This window comes from Drosophila gunungcola, unplaced genomic scaffold, assembly GCF_025200985.1.
Source record: "Drosophila gunungcola strain Sukarami unplaced genomic scaffold, Dgunungcola_SK_2 000001F, whole genome shotgun sequence".
NCBI lineage: Eukaryota > Metazoa > Arthropoda > Insecta > Diptera > Drosophilidae > Drosophila > Drosophila gunungcola.
The window spans coordinates 14782401-14806386 of NW_026453197.1; the positions used below are offsets into that span (position 1 = coordinate 14782401).

Below are 23986 nucleotides of genomic sequence, written 5' to 3' on the forward strand. Positions count from 1 at the left end.
ATTCAAATAAGCAGGAAAAAGTGATATATTGTAAAATAAGCCAACAACAACATACAAAGTTACGAGTTTTTGCCAATAAACTTTTTAGTCTCCGGTGCAGCATTTTATTGATAAATTGTGAAGAATCTTTCTCCGGTACCGAATTGTGTTCGATTTTCAAGTATCCGAATAGTTGGCATAGTTTTTGCTCTAAATGGCGAGCGAAAGCCATAAAAACATATTGGCAACCATTCAAACTCTCCAAAGTTCTTTTACCTTTGGCCCAGTGCAAGACCCAAAACAACAGCACACAAACAGGCAACCAAACAAACTGACTGACAAACAAAAACCATTCCGCCCAATAAATCATTGAGGAAAAGCAGAAACAGCAGCAGCAGCAGGGAAACTTGTGAAGAAAATGTTACTTTTTGTTTTATATAATTTCGTAAATGGGAATGTGAGCAGCAAAAGTTGAGGAAGTCGTAGGCATTAGTTTTGGAATATGGCCGGACAGCTTGACGTTTACGGAATGTTGTTTCAAATCCGAAATGAATTTTTTTCTTAGAAACTATTTTCTGGAAAATTTGCATTAATTTCAGTGTGCTGTAAATGATGTGCATCCAAGATTGTTTAGTTTTCGGGGGACTACACTTAATTTCTTTGGCCAATCTCCTGGGATAAATCAAGTTGCAGGTTCGTTTACCTAATCGCAACACATTCGCATAGCCATCTGGCCCCGAATTCACAAAGTGGCCAGCAGACAGCAGACGCCCTGCAGGATATTTGAACTGGGCTCTGAAAATTCTCGGGCATCGTCTCTCATCAACTTAAATTGTGGGAAATTAATCAAGTTGAAAAGATTTCTTCTGGTCGGCCGGCAAAGACGCCACAAAAGATTGCGCCTCAAGTTTCGGGGCGGTTCAGTTTGGTTGCCTTTGCCCTTTGTTTTCTGTTATTGTTATGGCCCCCAAAGTCTGGCTCTGACTCACAAGACAAGTCAACATGCGAAGGGCGAACCTTTTTTGTTGCTGCCAAAGAACCTTTGCTTTGCATTCAAGCGGAAATTAAAGCAGCTGCACAGGAAGAAAGTCAGGAAAACCATCTTGGATTTAAAAAAAAAAAAAAATGTGATTTTTTATACGTAGAATTAAAAACATACTTTCACCAAAATATGACATTCAAATTCAGAAACATAGAGTCCTGTTTAAGTGTAAGAAAGAATATTTTATTAAACTGTAATAAAAGAAAACTTTATTTAATATTCCAGTTGCCGAGTTTCTTTTGGTTTTAGATAAAATGTATTTTTTTTTAATAATTCCCATTATGTTATCTAGTGAAGAAAAGTTTGAGCTATTAAAATGAGTCCTTAAAGTATATCTGAAATTGATAAATGTTTTTTTACGTGTTCTTTAAAAGGCAGTGAAAGCAAAAAGCTGTTGGGCGATTTTTCCCATACTACACAAATTGAAATTGTGTTTCTCAAAAGCCTCCAGCCATCCGCCACATACAAACCCGACCACACACACAGCGAAAGGACACGTGTAACACTTTCTGCAAAGAAAAAACAAGGACCTTAAAGCGAGCCTTAAACGCCGACCAGAGATTCAGTTTTTCGCCTTTCTGGGTCAACGCCTGGTTGACATTTTAGCCCGGGCGCAGAGTTCATGGAAACCCTTTTTTAATTAATACAGTCTGTGCAGCAGAAGCCCCCTCTCCAGTTGAAACCTCATTAAAATGCGTTCGAAAATGAGTCCACAGACTGCGAACATTTTGTGTTTGTGTAGCTCTTGCGCGACGGCCGCTTTTTTAAAGCGCGAAATCATAAAACGACAGTTGATGAATTTTTATTATCAGTACTTTTTATGCGCACCCACTCGGGCCTCAGGTATTTAATGTAATTTAATTAATTAGAGGGCTCGAATATATGTCTCCGGCTTTGCAAGGCCAACGAAATATGAAGCCTCATTAGTTGAACAGTGCAGTGCAACGGCTCAATAGCCGATTCGGGCATTGCCTCATTATGTTTAAGCAGCTTGTGTGTGCGAAATTATACGGTTAAAATAAAGCCGTTCAAGAGACCAATTCTCATAAATAATGCAAGCATAAGCTCTTTAAAACATATATTGTATGTATGTTGCCTGTGCGCAAACTGTTTGACTCGGAAATTATTGTTTGATTGAGACGTAACTGCAACTAATTGCCAGAGGGATGATTTTGAGTCAGAAATATTATTCATCAATAAATTCATTGGAATGAATCCCACAAATTGATTTATTTGTGCACAGTATAAATTTGTTTTGCTCGAAATTTCCAAGCAAATATTGAATTTAAGCACAACGTTTTCTGTTTAATCCCCATTACATTTTACGTTATTCCAGGCCATAAAGGAACACAAGTGCATATAATATTTTTGCGTCGCGCAATTTCCAAATAAACCATTTATGTTTTGCGTTGGCAAAAAAACCATCAAAAATAAATGAAGCATAAATGCCAAGAGCACACACAAAAAAAATTAAGAAAATTCGTCGAGACTGAGGAATGTGAAGTGATTTAATTTTTCTGTAATTTTCTTTATGGTTCCTTTTTTATTTCGTAAATCTCTCAGCGACAAAACACCGGGGAAGTATGGAGGAAATTTGGGGGGAGAGTAAATAGGTTTTGCGAGGAATTAGAAACACGAAACGCCATTTGGCGGCAAAAATAACCGGAAGGAATTATAGCGGGCCTCGCCTGCCATCTCTCTCACTCCGCCTGCGCCCCGTCTCTTTCTAACGTCGGCTTTCGCGAAGAGGAAATTAAATGTTTTACTGTCTGCGGTATAAGATGAGAACACAATTATAATATCATGCAGGCGACAGCACGAAGAAAATACTTGGAATAAAATCAGGAAAAATGGAAAACATTTTACCGAGGCGTGTGGATGTTGCATTTCGGTTTTGTGAGAATGTTTCCATATATATCACAGGCAATGTCCTGTTAAGAGGATCAGCGGAAAGGGCGGAAGGGCATGAGGGAAATGGTGGGCAGAGTGTGAGAAACGAAAGGCGGAAGCGTGGAAACTAAGTAATATGCGCGGAAAAAGCGCTTGGAATTAAATTAAAAAGGAAATTAAATCGTCTTCAAATGGAAAAGGATATGGCCTTTATTCACAAATGGAAAAAAATGTGATTTCTGAGACTTATTATTTCGAGTCGAATAAAGCTAATTAATACGTAAACACTTTTTTAAGCAAAAATTTTTTTTTAAAAATCGCAGCTTAAAAACTACGCAAAACAAAAACAACCAGTTTTTCTAATGAAACGTAGCTTTAATTTTAAGAATAAAAATAATAACTACATAAAAACCTCTGTGTTACACAAAAATACCCCTAACGTTAATAAAAGTGCTGGTCTACATTTTTTTTTCTTAGGTCTAGGTTCCGCTTGTACTAAGAAGTTATATACAGTTTGAAGGCCGAAAAAGTCCATTTTTGAAAATATATATTATATTTTATATATTTCAAATGTATTTTAGGACCAAGTATTGGAAAAAATATAATGTAATGAATTGGTTTGATGAATTCCTTTTGTCAATAAAGCAACTAAACAAAATTTTAAAAAAAAATGTTCTCCCCTCCCAAACCAAATAGATTTAACTTATTCTATTTTTCTTTCTCTTTTCTCTATACATTTCCACGTTACCTTTTGCCACACCACAACAGAAGCATCAACATCAACCGGAAATCAACTAAATTGTCGTCACTCCAATCAAGCGGAAATTTGATTAAAAAAAGGAGAGAAAGGGGAGTCCAAAGAAAAAGAATTGACGGGAGAATAGAAGAAAATTTGATAAATTCGAAAGAAGGCAATAGAATAGAAGAAAATAGAGTGCGGGTCTATCAAAAAGGTAGCAGCCAAGGAAATCAACACGCACGCACATGAACGAGTTCGTTGCACGGATACGGCAAAACATTAAAAATCAGCGGAGCGTAAAAATTACACAAAGCTCGGAAAAAATCCAGAATCCCACGTGAACAAAGGGGACGAAAAAATACATAGCTACAATACAGAAATAAAAACACAAATAAACAGAGTAACGAAGTGAAAAAACAATTTTTAGTGAAAAAAATTAAAAGATTTCACTGGGGAAAAAACTAAGTCGGAAAAAAAGGAGAGTGAACAACAAGGACGAACCAGCTGACGGCCAGGACATATAAACGTCTTTCCTCTACTTTGAGCTAGAGCACGAAATTAAGTGCAGATTATCAGAAGATTATATTTTAATAGCATTTCAAGCTGTTTCCCTTGGCCAACAAAGGCGAGACAGGATTGCCAGGACTCCCGAAGAAGGCTGACCCCAGAACGAGTGTGTGTGTGTACCACAAGTGCGGCTTATTGCATGATTACCGCCAAGGATTTTTTTCGGGCCTTCACTTCTGTACTCGGTGCCCGGGAATAGCTAAAGCAAACATAAACGCGTGCCAGAAATTGAAATTAGAGAAGGAATTAAGTGTCGCGAGTGTGTGTGTGCCAGCTTAACAAATATTATGTGCTAGTGCCTGTCCGTGTTTGTACGCTGAAAGCCAAATATCGAGTATACGCCACGTGCTGAGAGAACTACGGAAGAAAGCAACAGGTATGTGCAAGATTTCATCTTATCTATTCACTCACAGGCTCCTTTTCTTACTGTTTCATGGGTTTTGGATTCTGTTTGTAAGACGTAGATGGAGTATCTCACAAGAGAAAATTGAAACACAGTTTGTTTAAAATTCAGTTGTAATTTTACTCCTGTTTATTTTTTCTTGTATTTAGTTTTCGGATGTACAAATATTTAATTTCTGACAACATACTTCGTTGATACAACTCTTCAGGACATTGTTTCTACTCGCTTTTAAATGGCCCATAAAATATGCAGACATTTTCCGGACTCGTACTTTCCGCAAGCCTTTTGCACAATCTGCCGCAATCCCCTTTCGCTATCCGCCAAATCTTTAGCCACAACAACGTCGTGGCCTGCACTCGACTGTTAATTAATGCCAACCGACTTCCCGCTGCAGAATATTTAAAAACGCATTAGCTCTTTGGGCTGCTTAGGCAGCCGCAGCTGTCATAATTTTTGGCCGAGCATTAGGCACACAAAGAACGCAAATGTCCTTCGCACACACACGCCAACATGTGAGGAGAATATTCTTGTAATTACTTTAAATGCAAACGAACGCGCTGCGCTGTTCTCGTCCGGGAGCTGCTGAATGGAGCCTTATTTTTTTTTTTGGTCGCTGTCCCGGGCCGGCATGTGTTGCTAATTTCATTTTGCGGACAGAGGAACAAAGTCACGGTGGTTGGATTTGTTAATTTGGAATTATTAATTTGTGTAATAGAAAAAGTTTGTGTTCTTGTGACATTCCTTATTTCTGGGATAAAAAAAGTTAGTGTTGTGATAATCTATTTTCTAATAGTGCATGTCCGTTACCTTTTATACAATATTAAGTTTTATAAGGGCTTAAACTTATTTACAATTAATTTTTTACGTTCTTGATATCAAATCATTGTCCAAGACAACTTCTGCTATAAGTGTTTCTAAAAAGCGAAAGAAATAAATTGTTATTTGGGAGTACTTAATCTAAAAATAAATACAGGAACTTGTTCACATTGCGAAATAAAGTTCATTTTATTTGAATCTTTCTTTATTTCTGGTCCTGGATACACAAATTTCTAAATTTCTTTTAACCCATTTTCTCATTTACGCTTTGCATGTATCTTGTGTTATGGCTTAGATGGCATACTTTTCGCGAAGTGTAATGATGATGAGACCAACTGCCTCCTGCTGCCGGAATGGCCCATTGTTGTTTGTTGTTTTAATGTTATTTGCCTGGCTGCCATCGTCGTCTTTGGAATCTGTCACCGTTTTACGTGACAATACAGCTGCAACTTTGTGTCCTCCGTCCTCCGTCCGCCGTTCGATGGTGTGCGACTGCGGTGGACCGCTGCGGTGGTGCGGTGGCTCATAAAGCGGGTGGTTTCCAGGTGCTTTTGAAGGCTCCTTGGCCGCTCCGCTGACCCTAAGCCAGCTTGCTGTTGTCGCATTGCGTGGCTGCTTACCTGTGGCCTCACCTGACAAAACTTTAACACAAAAATTTCATTTAAAAGTTTCGCTCTCGCTGCCTTTTGCCTTCATTCGGACCTACGCCAGATGCTTAAAACTTTCTGTGCCCGGGGATTGGTGCAGGGGCGCTTCTTTTATGGCAACTTTAGCAAATGGACATTGAGGTCGTTGTATGACTTTGGGTATTTTCTCCGTCATAAATATCGCTGGCAATTTCTACACAGTCCTCGGACACTCTATTAGCATCGCCTCCTGCTGAGCACATTTTTAATGTGCCTTCTTTTGAAGTTGGGAAAATTGTTGTGAATCCTGACGCTGAAAGGAAAATGTCGGAACTTGCGTTTGGGATCAAAGTTTGTGATTTACCCAAACTATTTTGTGTGCGTAGGTATTCCCTTCATTGTTTTAATTAAAGTTATTTTAATTCTGTAACTGCGGGCTTTGCGCTTTTAAATCCTGGAATTTGTACTATTTTTCCATTCGACTTTGGTTACATTGGTTATTTCGTTAAAGCGAAATAAAAAGAACACTGCACACTACATTTTTTACTCGCATCGAACTGTACTTGATTCAAATATTTATTTAACATCTGTTGTTTTAATATTTGTTGTTGCGTGACTAATTTAACTGTTTAATGGCATAAATTAAAGCCACGATTGGAATTTCTGCATATTGGGTATTTATTTGATATGAAAAGTTGAGCAAATATATCAAGCATTTAATGTGCGGAAAGTGCATGTTAAATTAAATAATTGAATTCAATAATAATTTGAATTTTCTGAAACCAAAAAGTGCTAGTCATCGCAAGGAAGGAAACTGTTAATTTGGAAAATGTCAAGCATGTTTCTTCTTTCTAGAAAAATACAACTAAAAACGAAAAATAATTAATGCACGTTGATTGGTCTTGTTTCCGTTAGAAAAGCCATTAAGGCTTAAATATATTTTTAAACAGGCGGGAATTAAATTTAAAATAAGCCTATTAATTAACAATCAATAATATGTTTTAGCTTATACTTTATTCCATATCTATTGACTGTAAATTGACAAGGCCTTGGGTGCAATTTTTGTAAAACGACACGCTGAGAACTGAAAGCTGTCCTTGAAACCAAAAGGGATCCTTTAAAGCACTGCCGGCGCTTCATGACGTAGTAAACACTTATAAGACGTAACAGGACGAGGACAAGGACGAGGCCCAGGACACACAACTCCGGACTGAGACCCCAGGCAATGGAGCGTGCTGCTTAGGAGTATTCAACTAATAAAAATGTCAAAACGCATGAAGCTGATGACAAGTAACGCAAAGTGACAGCACAGTCGGCTGGCAGAATGGCAGGACAAACATCCTTCCACAGAGAAAAACAACTCACATTTGATATTTCCATTATGTTAATAATGTTCATCAAAAGATTAAAGCTGTAGGAACCTTAAAATATATCTGTAGAATGTGAATATAATTTGGGGTTTCGTTATATATAACTTTTTTGTCATGATAAGTTAGACACGTTGATTTTTTACTCTGTAGATCCCTGGTTTTAGGAAGAGAACAACTTAAATTCATGGCTTGTCGCATGCGGGCTTCGATGTCCCAGTGCGGGCAGCAATTTGCCACACCTGCTGGGATTGTGTGTCTATGCGGCAGCTTTCCCCACCCGCAAATCAAGGTTTTCCCCAGCTAAACTTTCACAATTAAAACTTGGCACTTTCCCTCGCTTGCTGCGCACGCACGATTCGCATTCTCGCATCGCAACGCAACGCTTCAATTTTGGTCCGCTCCCCCGCTGTTTGCTTATTGGATTAAGTAGATTTATCATATCAGATGGCAAACGCTGTCTAAATTTATCCACAGCACAACTGCCTCCACCATTACAGAAACACACATCAAGCGCCAACGACTTCTCGTTTTTAATTACGCTGTTTTTTCCACTGAGATCACGTACAAAATAAAAAAAAAAAAACACAGAACAGAACAGAACGAAATGCGTTTACTGGCAAAAGTTTTTCTTGCTACGTGTCCTGCCAACAGGCATTTTCAATAAATTTTCCTATGCTCGTGGAATTAATAAAAACACAGAAAACTTTTGCACTTGGCCTAGCTGCAGAAGGTCAACGCTTAGGCTGAACAATAACAAAAGTAAACAACTTTAAAACTTAAGTAAAAAAATAATTAGAAGTTCTTGGTTTTTGTGAAATTGAAAATTGTCAAGAATCAAAAACATTGATTGCTTGAAATTTCTAAAGTGTTACATTCTGCATTATTTTGAATGTTTTTTTTTTACGAAGATGTTCAATCATTTTGTGGATTGAATTGTGAAAAAATTATTAAGGCATCTTTATGTTCAACATTGCTTCTATATATTGTCTAAGTTATACTTGGTATTAATTTATGAGAAGCCTCATTTTTATCGCTTCTTTCCAAGATGTATTAATTTATGACCCGAAAATAAGTCATATTTCCAATTGATTTCCTTTTGTCCACGCATTTATTCTTGCTTCCTGGTAGAAGAGCTTAAAATTTTGCTGAGAAACTATATTTCATTCGTTCGCTTTCATGTGACACGGTCGTACGACATCAAACACGGCGAACACGCGGCGTATGCGTCATATTAAGTATACGCCTACGCGACACACGCTCCGTGTCCCTTCCCCAATTTCTCTGTCGAGCTCCAGGCTCGTCTGTTATTTAAACACAACAATTAAAACGATTTTGTGAGCGCGCACACAGACACACGCTCGGGCTTTGTTGCCGCTGTTTATTTAGACGCAGGCATGTAAGCATAACATTCAGTCCAGGAACAGGAACAAGGAGCACAGATCTCTGGCTGGAATAGAAACAAATTGAATGAACACGCGCCCCGAAAAGCGTTTAATAAACACAAAAGCAACAGCAGCAGAAACCGAAACAGAAACTGAAACTTAGCCCCGAAAAGAATCTTGACTCCGGCTATGGCCCCTTTATTCTGGCCCAGGCTTAATGAAATGTAATGATGAGTGGGCGGGCCCCGGGCGCAAGGGGTCGTGGCAGGGACATCTCTAGTAACACAAACACACACAAACTGGAAGGAGAAAGTGAGAAAATGGCAGGCCTAGACAGCAGTTTTGATGTAAACTGGAAGTGTAACAAATAACAATCGTAAACTGCGTGGAAACAACAATGTAAATGGGGCAGGGGATTATGTTTACTGAAGGGAGTGTATACTATTTACGTGCACAAGTGTATATACTGTTTGTTTTTAAATGTAACTTAAATATGTGAATATGTAGATTGTTGTCTTTTGTTCGATAGCGGAAGAAGTTTGACAAATCAGACAATATGGGGGCCTTAACCTTTAATTATAGAACAAATTAAATACAAAGGAAATTAATAGGTAAATACTGAAATGGCATTTACATTCAATTAACAAAAGAAATAATTCCAAAATTGTGATAGCAATTGACTAAAAGAAAATCAAAAACTTTTTAGTTTAGTTATTGTTGAGTACTATTATATGAAATATTCATTTGGATTATTATGGCAAGGTAATGGCAAGGTTATGAAAACACTGTTTTTATTCTCTTTGTAATATAAGTATAAAACACAAAAGGTGACAATCGTTTGTCTAGAAAAGTTACATGCCCTATTGGCAACTTTGGCTTTCATAAAATTAGTATAATCTCAGGGAGCAGGAGGAATCGAGTTTACCTTGAGAGTTAGCCCACTTCAAGGACCCTTTGGTTAAGCAATTTAATGCGCGCACAATTAAGTCAACAGCAGCAGCAAGGGCTCCACTTTCGGCGTGCTTTTTGTTTCCGTTCTTTCGCTCTCTAGCACTAATTTGCATATGAAACATCCAACCCGCAATCGGAACCGGGCTACCAGCAAATTGGAGCGCCATTTTTTATAACCAGGGAAACCCCCGAGCTGCGCAGAACAGTTAATGTCAACTGCATACTGTTTTCCCAATGTGTGTCTGTGTATTTCCCTCTTGTCTGCAGTCAATTGCCAACAAAAGTTTTGTTCCCCAACAACGGACGTGCATTTCATTAATCTCTGGCTGGTTTTATTTTTTTCCCCCATTTTTCTTTTTGCTTCCATACTCCAACATGCCGTTAATACAAGGAGCAAATCATTTTAAATGCCATATCAGCGTAAAAAATCGTAATTAACGTTAAGTGCTGATTTGTTGGCAACATCAGAGACTTGCCTTAACTTTTTTTTCCGAGCCCCTCTTAGCCACTGCGGTCGATTGGTTTAATCAGGGCTCATCGATTGAAAGTTGTATACACGCCGATATGTATATTTAACAATTTACGTGGGTATTTTTGTTGAGTTACTGCAGCCACGTAAAATCATTAAAACCAATACTGGGTGTGCAGCAGATAACGGCAGGGGAAAAACGTTTACTATATAATTACCACACAGTAATAAAAGGTAGAATTTATATTATATATCTATCTATATTGCTTATTTACCTTTAACGCAATTAAATTAAATATTTGTTGGTTATATATTAATGTTATATTTTATTTAATATTTACCATATTTTAAGAATTTAATTTTTGAGTGAAAAAAAAATTTATAATTTATGAATTCGAAACGATATTAATTGCGGTAACGATATTTGGATTGCAACAATTATGTGCAAACTTTTTTCTGAAAGCCAATACGTTTCAGGGCCAATATTTGTTGAACAAGTCAGAATTTGTTGCGACTTATCTGGAAGAGTTCTCCCCGAACGCAGTCGGCACCTTGTGCAAACTGTTAACGATCTTTAAACGTCAACTGACACACATTTTGCAATGTGATGTGTGTGTGGGGGAAAGCGTGCGAAGGGCCGCTAGAAAGAGACAGAGCGTGGTTGAGTGTGGCATGCGTAATGCCAAAATGCTCTACATACATTTAAGTTAAATGCCAGCCATATACAATTCTCAGACCAGCTCCTCTTGGAAATTACGTGACACATTTCTAAGAAAGCAGAACTAATGTCACTGAGTTGCAGAGATATATGTATATATGGCGGAAAAGTAGGGGTAGTTTGGGGTTCTGGCTTGACAAGTTGGCTTCATGGAAAAAAGCTAGCCCAAACACTTTAGATGTCATTGTACCGCATTTAGATTGAGTTGCTCTCCGAAAGCAGAAGCAGCATCAGCAGCCAAAACATAACACCAACTTGAGGAGCGGAGTACGGAGTGCTTTTGGGGTTATTTTGGAGTGGGTTTCCCGGCCTCCGCATTTTCCCAACTCCCCTTATTTTGGCCCAACCCCCCTCCGAGTGGTTAGTGTCACTTAAGCCCGAGACTTTGGCACTCGTACATGCAGATGGATGCCAAGGGAGATGGATAGCGAAAATGTTTCTATGCGCTCCATTGGGGTCCCTTAATGTGGTTGGAAATTGGTGTTTTATGGGCATGTGAGAGGTCAAATTGTGTTAGATTTATCAGGCTACTTTTCTCGTTTTTGTTAGAGAATTGATATTTAAAAAAGAACATTTTACGGTTAATGCTTTCAAAATATATATTTTTTAACAATTATTTCCGTTATAAATAATGTAATTTTAATTAATTGTTAAATAACAACCTATGTTTAAAATCGTTTTAAAAATATAGTACAATTATTTCACTTGATAATATTAAATCTACAAAACTTTACAAAAAACATTTGTAAAATAATTTTGCTACAAAATTTAACTGTAGGTTAAGCAATAACGAAAAAAATTATATTCTTTCCAAAAAAATTAAAAATTTACACCACCTTTTATCAGAGTACTCCCCAAAAAAAAATTGTTTTTTAATGGTTTCCTTAGTGTGAAAAGTTTCGACCGAAACCACCTGTCCTTTTCGCCTCCATTTCGGTTTTCGGTTGTTGGCTTGCTAACTGCGCACTTGTAAATAATTGTCTATGTAAAGTTATACAACATTATTGCTGCTGCTTCTCCTTTTTCCTTGGCCGACACGCCCCCTCAGCCGCCCACTTGTGCTTCCTCTTCTTGCCGAAGGCTCTAGAGCCGAGCTCTCTGCACGCGTTGTGCATAATTTGAGTGGATTTCGAGGGGTATTCAGACATTCATACATGTGGCAGCGCATTAAACATAAATTTGCAACTGCAGTGCGATAAAATATTTATAAGTCAAACGCAAATGTTTAACGTGCAAACACACATCGGCCGACGTTGCTATATCGTCCGATGTTTGCCCTGCAAATAAGCAAATATTTGTGACCGACTTTTGGCGCCGGCTAAGCCTTAACCATCAAACACTCCACGCCGGTCAACAATATTATCAATTAAATTGGGCTCATCAATGGCCTCAAATTTCCTCTGCCAGCCGAAATGAAACTATCTAACATGTGTGGCATCTCTGCGTGTTTGCATGCCAATCGAAAACATTTGTAATTTAAATTGCTTTAAAACTTTAAGCATGCGTGAAAAGTAAAACGAGCAGACAAGTGGTAAAATAACCAATTATAATTGTTTGTTTTGCCATTTCAAGTTAATATTTATTTTATTTATTTAATAAATTACCAAGTGTGATGTTAAATTGTTATTTTGATTTTATTCTTATATAATAGATCAAAACATAATTGGATATTATTGGAATTATTTTGACTATGAACTTAATGTGATAAATTTGAACATTTTGAAAATATTATAAGCTTCTGCTCAATGATTTAGATTGAATTGAACTGCTAATAGGATTCTTTGTCAATATTTAACTATTTTTATTTTCATTTGTTCAATAACTCCCAGTTTTCTAGTCGTCTGCGTAACCACATATTTGAACCATGCCTATCAGTGGCCTATTGATCTAGCAAATAAAGCACAAATTGTGCACATCCGGAGTGGATGTGCAACGTGTTTCCCTCATCACTTCCCTTTGTTCCATTTGCCTCGTCGATGCGGCAGGGCATATATATCCCATAACTGATTAACGTTCAAATTGTTATCAATTTGTAATTATGAAGGCCTGCTGGGTTTTTGGCTCTATGAAGCGATAGACTTTTCCCTTCTCTACCTGTCCCTCTTTAAATAGAGAACTCTTTCTCTTTCCATCGGTATTAAATCCCTCCTGCTGTTTTTTGGACGAGAGTGTTGGCCTGGCATGAAAAAGCGTTTGCGGTTGGGAGCGGCTGTTGCGGTTGTTTTCCAACGCCCCCGCTTTTTGTTGAAAATGCAGCAACAGCAACAGGAAATAATACCGTAGAAAAAAGTTGTCAGAAAGTGCTTGAAATAACAAAAACAGTTTTAAAAAAAATATTTTTCCATTAACAAATTAACCGAGTCAATTATTTATTTTCATAATTATATTATTCAATTATATTATTTCAAGGCTATAAATTCTTTTATCAATTATAATATTAAATTAAATTTAATAATTATCTAATGCAAAAAAATTAAAACTTGGTGTTAGAAAAATAAGTTATATTTATTAAAGTAAATTTGTGCTTAAGGTATTCTCTAGTCGAATCTTTGATGCACACACACTTCAATCCCCAGAAACGCAAAATTTAATAGCAACAAAGAGAACGAGTACCTGCAACATACAAAACTTTTACTCATTGGCTTGATAAGAAAGTTCTCCCCACATTGTGATCAATTTTACAAGTTTCTAAAGAGGCATTGCAACTTTAAAAGGAGAAAATCCGAGTGATAAATGTGAGGAGCAGGATAGGGAAGGGGAAATAAACAAGAGTCGGACAAATAAGCAAATCAAAATGATGCCAACGAGTGGCACGAAATCAAATTGAAATTGAAACTAGACAAAGTGAATTGGCAGGGAGCCACAGTTGCCATTGTGCCATGTGGGGATTCGAGGGGTGGGGGGATTGGGCACTGATGTGTTATACAATATTATCATGCTTATATAATTTGCCCGCACACACACATACACACACACACACACACACACACAGATTGAGATGTAGAGACACAGAAACACAGGCGAAACTGCGATAAAGCTCGAGTAACAAAGTTGAATGGCTGTCTCCATTGCAGGACGATTTTCGGGAAAGGGAATTCCGGCGTATCAAAAGTTATTGTGCTTGTGCCTTAGTGTGTTCGGCTGGAGCCAAGGATTATCAAAGTATTAGAGTAGAAGCGCTCCAGACTCAGATACAGACGTAGTTTTAGCTTGTGCGCCAGTTTCATCTTGAGCTTTGGCTGCTCCTAAGTTTTCGCACTTTATGGGACATCGTTGTCGTTGTCGCTGTCGTTGTCGTTGTCCTGCTTGCCAAATGCCACGGGGGCTCATGTGGCAGGCTCGACTCGTCATAAAATCCCACACCAAAACACTGCGAGATAGTAGTGCGAACATTTGAGCATAAACACTAGCCTTAAAAGTATAATTCAGAAAAGGAAACGAGGCGGAAATAGTATAACATATTTCTGCTAAAAAACAGGTGCTGTTTAAAGCTGTTAAGCAACACTCATCTAAGCTACAGAAATTTGTAAATAGATTACAATGGAAAAAAAAAATGGGAACGTCGTCTTTTGTATTAAATTTATTTGAGTGGTATATTGCATACTTGTAGAATTTATTCCAAAACCCAAGTAATGTAATTTCGACTTTAAAGACAAAACACTTAATCCTGACTTAAATGATTATTTTTCTCCCAGTGCAGTCACCACAGAGAGTGGAAATCGCAGAAAACGGAAGCTGGGCCAACGCACATGCATAAGTGAAAGACAAAAGACGCCAAAAGACAAAGGCAGTGGCCAACAAGAAAAAAACATGAGATAGGGAAAAGCAATAGAAACTAACAGGGCGGGGGTCCAAGTTAAAGGACCAGGAATTGCAACTTGCTGCGACATGTAAGAATTATTATCTGCTCTTGCACTCTGAAGTGGCCCCCAAAGAAAACGGGCGGCAGACAATGAATAATGTCCTTGGCGCGCAATGCGGAATTGCAGGCTGCTAGGAGCGAAAGGGCTCCAGCAGTAGGTAAATAAAATAGAGCCATAAAGGAAATATGCTTTCGCGTGCTTTTCAATCGACATAAAATTTTATAACCGTCGTTTTATTTTCACTCAGGAAACAAACAAGCATTCACACACAGAATGCATAAAATGAACTAACAACTTTTTGGAATTCTCGTTTTTTTCACATTTTTGGCAACAGCAAATTCCATAAATGTCTATAGCACATTGAATTTCTGCGGTGCGCGGTTAAAGGGAGTTTTATTTTTGCAACTCTCTACTAATTTGAAAATTGTTTGCTTTTACAAATATGTTCAACGCCCTTCGCCGTTTCTGGCACTTATTTGGCCAAAGGCCAAATTATTTGGAGCTGGCTAACGGGGCGGATGCGTAATGGTCTGCCTTGCGAACTTTGCTTTGAAGTGGCTCACGTGAGCATGGCAAACAATGTGCTATCGGGCATTTTTCGATATTTGCGAAGCGACTGCTCACTTTGTGATGTTTTGTTTTTCTGTTTCTGTGCATCCATTATTTAATGGTGGCCAATTAAAATTTAATCAGTTGGCTAATTGAATTGCGTATTATGTGGGTCAGTTTAGTATTTAGTGGTTGGAGAAAATTAGAAATGGAGTTGGACTTTTGTGTCTCTAGCGAAGAGCGGAATAGTTAAATGCAATTTGTATAATCTGTATTATTCGGATAATAGCTTTTAGATAGCAACGAAGCGATTATTTAATAATGTTAAAAATTAATTAAGTTTTCAATGGCAAATGCTTAGTATGCAGAGGTAATAAAGAAATTCAATTCCGTTAACTAAATAATCTTATCTAGTCATACGAAGTGTTTCACTTAATTCATTATGCAACTCTAATATGACTTATGTGACAGACATTTATTTTGTGATTGACTACGGGTACTCGATTTTATTTGGATTTTTTCAATGCTTAGATTCTAAAGCTTCCTTGTGTTATAGTTTAATGACATCATTATTATCCAATGTGAAAGTCTTTAAAAGCCTTCATTAGAGTCTTCTTTGCATAGTTTCTCGCATTCCGTGAGGGCTTTAAAAAAGTTCTTAATTCCTCTACACTTTCCGCTCGTCTGTAGGCATTTATTTGTACCAAGATCATAGGTGTATCCCTTATCTATTCTTTTGCACGCACCCATATATTCGGCAAAAAGTTCACATTTTCCTGGAAGAAAGACAGCTTTAGTTGTAAGGTTTTTGGTTGACACTACTAACTTTTTGTGCCCAGTACAAAACCAAATAAATATAATGCGCAAACTAAGAAAATTAACTTCATTCTGAGTTCAGTTTTAAATGCTTCCTGTTCGGAAGAGTCAGATTAAAATGCTTAATGAAAATATTAACACTACAATAACTGTGACCAATAATGTTAAAAAATGAAATGAAAAAAGTAACGAGTCTTTCAACCTTAAAAATAAAATTAGGTTTTGTGGTTTGAGAATTTTGCATTGTTCCTACATATGTTAACAACTTCATATCTTTCTTTGATCAGAATTCCCATCTTTTACTTGGGGAATAAAATCAAAGCCACATAATTACCCCACAGCATAAACCAACAACATTCGCTAGTCATTTGTATATATTTCTTTGTAACCGCAATGCAAATGAAGTTGCTACTCTCGTTGTTACAGTTCTATCTTTGTTTTTATTATTTTTGCAATTAAATTTCATTTGTGGAAACACACCCACATACACACAAATGGAAGTGCCAGAGGGAAAAGCAGCAAGAAGCAATTGCTGTGAAAGAAGTTGCCGAAAAAAAGGGGAGAAAATGTCTGTCAGGAAAAACGGAGGGAAAAAACAACAAATAATAACGGCGTTGATTTCATTTCTCATCTGGACCTCCGCCCTCCTGGCCCTTATTATTTTGACATCCCCTTCCATTGGCCGTCACTTTTTCCGAGCTATTTCCTCTTTTTTGCCCGCTCTGTTTGTCTACTTGTTAGCAGCCGCCTTGGCATTAACACGTTAAAAATTCGCCGTCCGCTTTTCCGGCTTTCCCTCTTCTTTTCACTATTTCCGCTTCCTTTTAAGTGAGCCATAAAAAACAAAAATCAACGAGCTTTCTGTCGCCCAACGCTTCGTTATTTGTTTGGCCATGTTTACGGAAATCATTAACATTTTCCTCAAGCTCCCAGCTCTAATGAATTGGAAGTGGAACCCCCAAAAAAATGACTGAGTAAAAAACAGCACGAAAATGCTCCATAAAAGTAATTTGCAAATTGAAGATTGAAGCTGGGCGAGACATAAACGAATATTTTATAAGCTGAAGTTGAGCTTTATTTATTTTACCAATTTTTTTTTGATTTCTAAAAGGCCCATTCTATTTGAATATTTTTGAAAATTAAAACTGTTTTGCTTTAAAATTTAATACATATTTGTTTTTGACCTACTCGTTAAATTAGTTTTCAAATTTTGTAACCCACATTTTAAAATTCAGTGAAACCATAAGTGAGAATGAAATTGGTTCCGGTGATTTATTAGGCTTACTTTGAAAGCGGGTAATTGCCGTACTTTTCATACACTTTCGTCCATTTTCCAGCACTCCTCGCACTATGATGGCCTGCTTTTCATGCCCCATAACGCGACCCCAATGGGCTTTTCCCCCCAGCCACTCGGCACAACTCAACTTAACTTTTCACTTTCAATTTGCCAGGCTCTGCGGCCCATAAAGCCGGGCGTTTATGGCCAACACGCGTGGCCAACACACTGAATCCCGCACAACCCTCCCAAAAAAAGAAACTTTCATAATTCATAAGCTGCAGGAATAAACTGCCGGCTGAGAAAATCTACTAAGCACACGGGGCAGCACTTGGATTTACACTTTATGGGGGGCCAAATGTGGTATGAGATTCGTGAGAAGGCCACAAATCATGTTTTAACAACTTAATAAGTTGGGAATCGCTGGTCCAGCCAACCGAATTTGAATATTGGTCCAGAGACGGGACATGTGTCTAACATTTCGTTTTCCCCAGTTCCCGAATTTGGCCCGTATGACGTGCACATTTTTTCCTGCTACATCATCAGAAGCTGGAAAAAAATGAAGAGGAAGAAAGATGAGACCACTCCTCGATGCTTTTTATTTGTGCTGGCTTTTTATGACATTTCAAGGGAAAATTTATATAATAATCATAAAAGCGGGAGAGCATGACCGTTGCGGAAATGCTGCGATTTATTTGTATTTGCAGAGTCTTTTCCGCTCACTATGTTTGTGTTTTATTTGCAGCCAATTGATTTGACTGGCGGCGGGCAACTGGTAAGAGCGATTATTTATATGGCTATGATTTTCCTGGGAGTGGGTGTGCGTTTCCTCATTTTTTTTTTCGGTGCCCCAGGGTTTGTTTTTTGGCGATGGCGAACATAAAAGTGTAACATCATATGGCCGGAGCACTCGTCTTTCGGTGCACGAAGCCATCATTGTTGCCACTGCGGCTCACTTTATGTGGCATGAATGATTTTATGACCGCCACATATCGCAGGAGAAAAAGTGGGGAAAACGCTGGAAAAGCGGGAAAAGCTTGTACGGCAGTTCGGCCGTTTCACTGGGCATCAAATCAGGAAATTGTTGCAATTAAAGCGTAAGTAATGATGCAGCTAACAAAGAGTGCCTAGAAAGGAAAAAGAGTGGAAAAAGTCGTTTGTTTAAAATAAAAAAGCGTTTAAAAACGATTTTCATGCTATTATGTTTGTAAAAATTAATAGAAATACAAAAAAAATTATAAAAAATTATTGTCCTTTAAGAATTATTAAAAAAACACTACCAAATATTAACTATGTACAGAAAAGCATATTTTTCAAAACATCGTAGGCCCTTCTGAAAAATTCCACAGCAATTTTAAGGCTTCCTTGAAAAACATTTAGTTTAACCCCAAAACTTCACAAGGAAACATCTAGCTTTCGATTTTTGTTTTACTTTTACAAAATACTATCACAATGTTGTAAGTAGAAAAAAAAATGAAGTTTAAAAATTTTTTACTAAAAAAATTCATTGTCAGTGAGTCATTTGATTGGAATTCGGGACTATATATGAAGAATTATCGCGATGTAAAGCAACGTGTTGTTAAGAAAATTGGGGATCTGGAGCGCAGAGGAGTAATGTGGGGTCGTCTCGTTGGCATCGAAGATGGCAAGGACGATGTTTTCTTCCGTTTCATGAGGGAGAACGTATAAGTCGGTTCACAAAATTGGATAAATGTGTATGTGGAAAATATGTGTTCAAGTTAACTTTAAAGCAAAGACAAGAAAATACTCGTTCAATATATAAAATGCAATGTTTGGATATAGTCTTTTTTGACACTCATATCTCAATTATTCGCTTAGCCTTTTATTATGAAGCTGGACAACGATTCAACCGCAAAATGGGAAAACAAAAAGGACAGCACAACCTGATAAAAAAGGAAAACTTTGGAAATTTTCCACAGGTTCAGCCGAGCTGACACATATGGCAGAACAGGGAAAACAGGATCGTGAGATGGGTGGCGTAAAAAAGTTACTGAAAAATGGCTGAAAAATGACATTAATTTTAATGCATCACAACAACCCGACTGCAAAAAGGAAAATACAAAAAATTGTCCCAGTTTTTCCTCTCGTTTTTTAATTAAAAATTGTTTGTGGCGCGAATTTTGCATTTTTGAAAAGTGGACAGGGGATGTGTTGCTGTGAATTTTTATTGTGGATTTCCTTTTATTGGGACAGAAAGAATCCTTTACCTTCACCTTTCCCCGCCGCCCCGCTTGTCACTTGAACTGTCAATTACATTTGTGAACCGCTCATCCTCGAGCTCCCCCCAGATCAAACTCATTTTCCTGTGCATGCATGCGAAATTTTCCTTCGATTCTCGGATTTTCGGATCCATCTTTCTCGGATTTTTCCGCCCATGTTGTACTTATGTATATTCTTCAGTGGCGGCATTTGATTAACATTTAAATTTGCTTTCGGCGTATGTGCAATTGACAGTTGAGTTTGGCTTGGGCTTCGGTACGTTTTGGTTTTCTTCCCAATCCCACTCGAATTTCCCTTGTCCCGTGGCTCGAGTGCGAATTGTGTGCTTATGACACACAATAATCAATTGTTTTAGCCTCACTTATCGAGTGCCAATAGAATCCTAGCTGCGTCCTGTTCTGGACATCCGATTCGGTGCGAGGCAAGCCAGGTTATTGATGATAGCTCTGGAAATCGGACCATCCATGGCACTATTTTAATATTATTCACTGCGGCAAATAGTTTATTGTTTATTGAAATGAAATATTGTTCTCGGGTGCCTCGTCGATTTGCATGCGTTGATTGCTAAAATGAAGTGCGCTCTCGAAGGCAAATCAAAACGCTGCCGTCCGTTCGATAATAAAAATTATTTCAATTGTTCAAGGGAAGGGCGAAAAGTGCACAAAATATTAGGTGAAATGTCAAACTCTGAGTCCTAATTCAAGGATCATACAATTCGGTTTTACTTGTTCTATCCTGTCTGATTTTAATGCACACATATATTTAAATTTTAATTTGTCTCAATATTTCAGGCTTCTAATTGCTTAAGAGATAAATGAATGTGAATCGAATGGTGATTATTTGTAAGTAATTATTTGGAAATTAAAGCCATACGGAAAAGAAGAAGATGGGGAAAGTATAAAGCTGATGAAAAATATTATATGCCATTTTGTATGACATTAATTAAAATAACATGAATATTAACAACATTAGTAAATTATTGAAAAATGTTTAAATTAATATTTGTCCTAACCAAGAGCTTTACTGGAACTAAATAATAGTTTTGTATATCGTAAAATATACATAGCTTATAAATATTTAATATATCGAAAATATAATTTATACTGTACTACATTTTTCCCTTCTAAAAAGCCCTTTCGCTTTAAGAAACTAACTCAAAAACTGCAAAATCTGCGCTATGTGAGTCAGCCATAGTAGATCTTGGCCAGAATGGTGGCAAAACTTAAGTACGTGTTGATTATGGAGCGTGTTTGTTATTATTATTGTTGCAGCAACATCTTCTTCTTCTTTGCCGTTGTGGTTAATGGTAGTGGGAAAGTGCAGGAGGAGGGAAAACTTCTACGCCATTTACCATATTCCACGACTTGCAGCAACCGTAGTTTTTTATGCAAATATTTAAGAGCATCATCGAATGCACGGCGAGTGCAAGATTCTTTCCACTCAGCGCGGTGCAAGTGTGTGTGTGTGAGCAATAATGCCCTACGTGTGTAAGTGTAAGTGTAAGTGTGTGTGGGTGATCAGGGAGAGAGAATCCCCACAGTCCGTAAGCCATATGTAGATATATGTTTATGTCTGTGCACTACACTCGACGATAAAATCGTCATGTAGTCGTAATGTCTGCATCAAATTGCATTTGCCCAACGCCTCTGGCACGTCGCTAACTCTCAGCCCCGCCCACTGTTTTATGTTTTTCCCTTTTTTCCCATGAGAGGGATATGGGGGCTCCATATGTGTCGACATCGTCAACGCAATGTGTATTTATGCATAGTTTAATGCGGTTCAATGTCTGGTAACGACATCAAAACACAGCCAGGATGGAAAGGGGAATCAAGGGGGGGAGGTTTCCACCCACGCCCCACACTGAAGTCATAATCATAATCAGGAATCATAGTCAGTTGCAGGAAAAAGAAGAAGCTGCCTCCGAGTTGAATAGATATTTTTATTATTTTCAGATTGAATTCGCATATCGTTAGTAACGGCAAAGATCAAGGGAAATCGGGGAGCGGTTTGAAAGTGCGCTTGAATGCACGTTAACCAAATCGGATTTGTTTAATATATGATCCGGAATTCGAATTTGATTGCCAAGTGCATTTTATGTGCATATTGATGGTTTGACAATGTTATGACATGACCTAAGTGGGGAGATTAAATGACAAAATAAGAAAGGAATCGATTAGGGGGATTATAAAGAGATTTTAAGGGAGCATCAGTGGGGGAAAAGTGCAAAAGGTTGAGGCAAAGGAAATGGATTTCCGTTGAACTAAATGGAAAACTAATGAACAATATAGTTTAATATAATTTTTTTAGTACAGAAATTAAGATGTTAATAATGAATAATTATTCAAATTTTTCTTAAGAATCAGACAAAGGAAATATAACTGGCCTGAATAAAAGCTACTGTTTTTAGTTCATTCTGGTCACAACCTTGACTTTTCCCATTCCGAACAAGACACCCCATTCATGTCATTTGCTTGTCTAGAGGCATTTTATCATTCAGCTGATTCCAAGTACCAGCAGAGATGTATTTCACTCAGTGTCCTGTATCGTGTTTCCTGCGTATCCTCGTGTCCTTCGCCACTCGACGATTTGAAGATGCAAAAATGTCCATTTAACCAAGATTTATGGCAGCCAGCAGGGTTATTTATGGCAATTTGTTTTATTTACACGATATCTGCCAGTGGCCAGATGGAAAGCCACCTCCATTCCCTGCCACTAAGCACTCGCAAATAAATTTGCACAAATTATTATGGGTCATGGGGATTAAACGCAAACACGCCCTGGCAAAAAATAGCGCGGAGATGTGCCTATGGCCATGGTTTAATGTATAAAATTCGATGGAAAAAGTGCATGGTAGAAGAAAGGAAGGGAGTACAGAGGAATATACTTGCCCACGGGTCAGTTTATCGCATTTATTGGCGCTCTATATTTTATACATAAATTCTGAGCTACGTTGCGTTGTTGCAGGTGCGGCAGCTGCACACAAAAACAAACTGGCAAACACGCAAACAAACGGAAAACTGAAACCAAATGCAAATAGCTTAATACACATTTTTTGGCCTGGCCAAAACAAACTTTTTCCTCTCTTATTTCACCCTCACCTATATACACATATATCTATCTACATACATATAAATGGAAAATAGGGAACGCCGGCAGCATAATGAATGCCACATAAATTCGCTGCCTCCGTGCTCTAGATTTCATGGCTATGATTTTGTAATAAAAATGCATTTTTATTACGAAAATAAATTGCATTCCTTTCGCTGCCTTTTTCTTATTTATCATTTTTTGTGCTTCTTTGTCAAATTGTTTGGATAGTTGAAGTGGGTGAGATAAATCCCTTAAATCTTTTATTAAATTACCACCAAAAAAATGGTTTAACCAATGCATTGCAATGCTGAAAAGAATAAATGGAGGATGGAAAATGGTGGCGAAAGAGGCAAATATTAATTAGTTAATTAAGGTTCAATGGCCCGGAAATGTGGCAAACTGGAAATGATTGCTTATTTAGCTGATTATCCTTGGGTTAATGTCGCGTGTACGTAATGGGAATTAATTTCGGATACTAGGCAAAAACAATGAAGAACTTAAAGGTTATAATACCTCTATTTTACTGAGTCTCAATAATGGGAATTCCTAAAATAAAATGTAAAGATTGCTCTTTGGCTCGAACCTCTCCGAAATTATTTTAGAAAATCAATTTCAATTTAAAAAATAAATGTATTTATTAATTCATTAAAAGTCTTTAAAGATTTAGCTTTTTTTAATGTTTCACATTTTGATAAATCTACAATTCTTTAAATACTGGCAATCCTCACTCGTTCCAAGCCATTTACATTGATTTAGTGTAAGCCCTGAAATATATTGCGTATACGCGAAGTGAGCCGCTTAGCAGGCAAAACTGTTGCATGTGAAACGGGTTATCGTGTCGTAAAAACCGCAAAAGCCAAGCAGCAACAAAAACAGCAAGCAAATGGCAATGCAAATCCAAAATGGCGTCAACTACAAGAACAGCAGCGAGCAACAACAATGTCAATCCCTTTTTAAAAACTTTTATTGTGCAGTCGAGCATAAACAAAAATGGCCCTAAAATAAACACAGCTACAAGAACGAGACGGAGACACATTCAAAAAACACCCATACAGACACACAATATGCCAGCGTGAAAACTAATATGCTTTAATGGCTTAGGACTTTCAGGACTTTGAATGGCTGCCCTCACAATGTTATCCTTTTCTTCAGCCTCTGTGTCTCTTGGCTTTTTGCGTAAACAAGTCAGATGGATAAAA

The 23986-nt window shown here is 37.6% G+C and overlaps 2 protein-coding genes across 4 annotated transcripts in view; both read left to right on the top strand.

Moving 5' to 3' along the window:
- The window catches only part of LOC128263515 (uncharacterized), a 123472-nt gene that overhangs the window by 737 nt on the left and 98749 nt on the right, over positions 1 to 23986 (top strand). For both annotated transcript variants that reach the window (XM_052998597.1, XM_052998596.1), the window contains exon 2: positions 3680 to 4593. The gene's annotated coding sequence lies outside the window, so the exon portion shown is untranslated. The remainder of the gene's footprint in view (positions 1 to 3679; positions 4594 to 23986) is intronic.
- LOC128263518 (uncharacterized) lies at positions 18765 to 19595 on the top strand. Of its 2 annotated transcripts, XM_052998605.1 has the most exons (3): positions 18765 to 18913; positions 18971 to 19171; positions 19296 to 19595. In XM_052998605.1, exons 1-2 carry the CDS (start codon positions 18909 to 18911, stop codon positions 19143 to 19145), a joined length of 180 nt encoding a protein of 59 aa, XP_052854565.1. In that variant the 5' UTR covers positions 18765 to 18908; the 3' UTR covers positions 19146 to 19171; positions 19296 to 19595. The 2 variants fall into 2 exon arrangements, with proteins under 2 accessions (XP_052854565.1, XP_052854564.1); XM_052998604.1 differs by having other exon boundaries at positions 18971 to 19595.